Raw genomic sequence first — 4,276 nt, 5'->3', positions numbered from 1 at the left:
CGATGGTATGACCAAGTTCGATTGGATTTTGTAATAAAATCGATTATCTGTTATCCCCTCCCCCTTAGCGAGGGCTTGCTTAGTTCTGCCTCTTCTCGGGGGTTGTTAGGGGGAGCCGCAAAAATCGATTGTATGGCCTGAGACTACCTAATCAATCTTGTGTTTTTCCTCCCGGCTAATGAAACATAGGTTTTGTCAATATCATTCCTTCATCAATATAAATGAAGATATTTTAGAAAAATGAATAAATACGTTCAAGTTTTCCGATAAACATGCATCTTTCCAACTGAATTGAACCAAGGTCGAACCCTTATCTGTCCAATTTGACAAATATTTGATCTAATCATCGGTTCTAATTTTAAAACTTTGATTGTCATCATCATCCAAGCCTTACCCCAAAATTTTGAGGTCAGCTGAAGAATTATGCTCCTCCTATAATGATAAGATAAATAAGTAATATTTTTTATACCTCCACATTAATTAAGGTAATTCTAACAAAGTAATACAAAATAACATAATGAATCCTCTTTGTAACTTCAAAAAGGAGGGGTTGAAATAAAATGTGAAAATAACAAAAAATCCGACGGGGTAATTTTGTCTGTTCTCGTGGAAGTCAATGCTGGCAAGCATATATTTCTTGAAATTATGGAGGTAAGTTATAATTTTTCAAAATTAACGAGGGGCATAAGTCAACAAATTCCTAAAAAGAATTGTCCTTTTCCAACTTCCTTGTTCTCTCCTTCTGGGCCGGCCCAAGAAAAGTGGGCCCAACCTACTAATTTGTCTCTTACTACAACCACAGGCCATCCAAAGTTGAGCAAAAAACTGGTGAAAACCTACCCAATATGACAAATTATATCTTCATATACAGCTAAATTTAGATGATTTTATGAAAAATGGAGGTGAAATCAATCAAATACCTCCAAATACATCAAGTTAAAGCTGTGTTTGTCTCTAAATTCCCCTATCCTTTTAAGACAAGGTGGCAAAGAAACAAAGCTCTCCATATAAGAAGAAATGGAAACACAAAACTTAGCTTTTTCTTTATACTATACCGACTTTAAAACTAAGAATATAGATTGAACTTATTGAGAGAACTTATAGTTTCATCAAGTTTTCTTGTTTTGGGTTTGTGGGTATTAAAGATATTTGCATTTCTTTTTAGAAAAGATGATAAATTCTCTTTGTGGGAGTATGGGGATTCTTAAGAGTAGTGGGAATTCAAGTTCCAAGTTGAACTTGAAACAGACTTCTCCTACTGTTTCGGTTTCGGAATCTAACAACATGGCTGCGTTAACAGAATTCGATCAAAATAATCCGAGCCCATCGAACTTGAACTTCGAAGGATTGAAATTCGAACCTGATGTCGATGAGGTCCAATCACCGGATAGTTCCATATGGGAGTCTTTGTTTGCTGATCATCTTGACTCTAGTACTGATTTCATGATGTCTTCACCTAAAAGGACTGCAGACTTTATGATCTCTTCGCCGAAGAGGTTTCCGGACTATATGATTTCTTCACCAAAGAGGAACCCATCGGGCACGCAAATTTCAAGTTATAATCAGAATTATAGTTATATGCAAGCAATGCAAGGTCAGACACTATTAGGGTGCTCTCCTCCTTCATGCAATTCATCTCAGATAGGAGCTTATAGTACCACACAGAAGGGGAAAGCACAAAGCCCATTACATAAGGTGTACAATTCTTCATCAAATCAGTTCATACAGCCAGAAAGTATTACACTTCCAGCTATGGATGGGTTCATTGATGACTATCATAAAGATAGTTTCGATGTGTACCCGACGATGAAGTCTTCGGGTGTGGGGTCTTCATCTGACAGTTTCGAGATGCCAATGACGCTTTCCGCGATGTTGGATTACTCTCCGTTGTCAAATTCTTCTAGCTTTTGTGGGTCAGTGAATGAAGAGGTGGTCCCTGGAGGAGGTTTCCAGATGACCCAAGAGAGGGATGTGTATCAGATGGGTTCTTTCCCAACACAACAACAACAACAACATCATCAACAACAGAACCCTGATCATGGCTTAATGGGACCTTTGTGTACTACTTCGGAGCCGGTGAGTCAAATACACACACACATGTATCATCAGGATATGTATTGTTGAGATATGCATAATTTCTCACGACCATTTTTCTTGGACATAGACCCATGGCATATAGTAATCAATGTGTCCATATATATATATGCACTGTAATGAAGTGTAGAAGATGGGCTCTATCACACTGTTCTGATGTATCTCATCACATATCTTAAAAGATTTAAATTAGCATAGGTGGGATAAACTAATTCACATTGAGATGATTGTCTTTCGATATTGGTTCTATTCTTTTGATCTTGTAAAACTAAAATAGTGACATAAATAATTCAATTTAATAAAGTCATTTTAGAGATTTTTCTAATCTTCAACGGGGTTTGATGCTTAACATCGAACACATGGTTGAAATGAAGAGGAAAAACACTGCTCCTACTTCCTAGGAATCAGTTTATGATGTTAGAATCCATTTTTATTGAGAATCTCTAGGGATATCCTATCATCTATCCGTTTATTTGATGGAGAGCCTCAAACCTTTCCCTTATATCAAAATTCAAGATGATCAGATGAAATCATATGGTTGTGACAATAAAATTGGATTGATTTTGACTTTGACTTTTGTTATCTGGGACATCTCCTATGTGGATCATTTGCTTCACAGCCCCTTGTTCAACTGCCACAATCAAAAGAGTCTCAAAACTATGATAACTAATCCTAATATATTCATAAGAACATGATCATCACACATATCACATCACCTAATTACAACCATCCTATGATACTAAAATCATTTGTTTTTCTTTTAATTTTTAATTTGTTCCATCAGGAGCAAGACAGTGGCCTTCAACTGGTGCACCTCCTCCTCGCCTGCGCAGAAGCAGTGGCCAAAGAAGACTACATGTTGGCGAGGCGATATCTCCACCACCTCAACCGAGTCGTAACCCCTCTCGGCGACTCCATGCAACGAGTTGCCTCCTGCTTCACTGATGCCCTCAGCACAAGACTTGCAGCAACTCTCACCACCAACCCTAATACCTCCGGCACAAAACCCTACACACCCTTCCCTCCAAATTCAATAGAGATACTTAAAATCTACCAAATTCTCTACCAAGCCTGCCCCTACATAAAATTCGCCCACTTCACAGCAAATCAGGCCATCTTCGAGGCCTTTGAAGCCGAAGAGCGTGTTCATGTCATCGACTTAGATATACTTCAAGGGTACCAATGGCCAGCATTCATGCAAGCCCTGGCCGCACGGCCGGGTGGAGCTCCATTCCTCCGTATAACTGGAGTTGGGTCACCACTAGAAGCTGTAAAAGAGACGGGTCGGTGTCTAACTGAACTAGCCCACTCTCTTCATGTCCCGTTCGAGTTCCACCCAGTCGGGGAGCGACTCGAAGACCTCAAACCCCACATGTTTCACCGACGTGTTGGTGAGGCCCTTGCGGTTAACTCCGTGAACCGTCTCCACCACGTACCGAGTAATTATCTTGGGAACCTACTTGGAATGATCCGTGACCAAGCACCGAACATCGTCACTGTTGTCGAGCAAGAAGCAAGCCACAATGGACCATACTTTTTAGGCCGATTTCTTGAAGCATTGCATTACTACTCAGCCATATTTGACTCACTAGATGCAACATTCCCAGCTGACTCGTCAGAGAGGGCGAAGGTGGAGCAGTACATATTTGCACCAGAGATACGTAACATTGTGGCATGTGAGGGAGTAGAAAGGGTGGAGAGACATGAAAGGCTGGAGAAATGGAGGAAACTAATGGAAGGGAAGGGATTTAAGGTGGTGCCACTGAGTGCAAACGCGGTGACTCAGTCGAAAATACTGTTGGGTTTGTATTCTTGTGATGGTTATAGGTTGACTGAAGACAGGGGTTGCTTGCTCTTAGGGTGGCAAGATAGAGCCATAATAGCGGCTTCTGCATGGCGTTGTTGAATTCTTCTGTATGTTTTACGTACGAGTTTAAGTTTTTCTTCTTTGTTTAATTAAATCCTTCATGCAGAAACAAAGAAAAATTCCGAACAAAGAAGAGAAAAAATTTGTTTCTTTTGTAGAAGTGTGAACTTGGCTTAGGCTACATATATTAAATTTAATTTATTTATTTATTAATTACCTTATAAATAGGTGCCTTGCCTTTCAGGTAAGGATTATGGTTTTGTCTTCTTATGAGAAACGGCAGTTTAGGCTAAATCTTTTGAAGGTAGCTTTGTT

At 39.6% G+C, this 4,276-nt stretch overlaps 1 protein-coding gene across 1 annotated transcript; it reads left to right on the top strand.

Annotated features, from left to right (window-relative positions):
- The first annotated feature begins 1,194 nt into the window (after positions 1-1,194).
- LOC147405396 (GRAS family protein RAM1-like) lies at positions 1,195-4,027 on the top strand. Its single transcript, XM_086432924.1, has 3 exons — positions 1,195-1,467; positions 1,528-2,076; positions 2,879-4,027. Exons 1-3 carry the CDS (start codon positions 1,195-1,197, stop codon positions 3,998-4,000), a joined length of 1,944 nt encoding a protein of 647 aa, XP_086289050.1. The 3' UTR covers positions 4,001-4,027.
- The last annotated feature ends 249 nt before the right edge of the window (positions 4,028-4,276 follow it).

Source organism: Akebia trifoliata, chromosome 3, assembly GCF_017979445.1.
Source record: "Akebia trifoliata isolate Shusen 1 chromosome 3, ASM1797944v1, whole genome shotgun sequence".
NCBI classification, from domain to species: domain Eukaryota; kingdom Viridiplantae; phylum Streptophyta; class Magnoliopsida; order Ranunculales; family Lardizabalaceae; genus Akebia; species Akebia trifoliata.
This window is presented reverse-complemented; position numbering and strand designations above follow the sequence as displayed.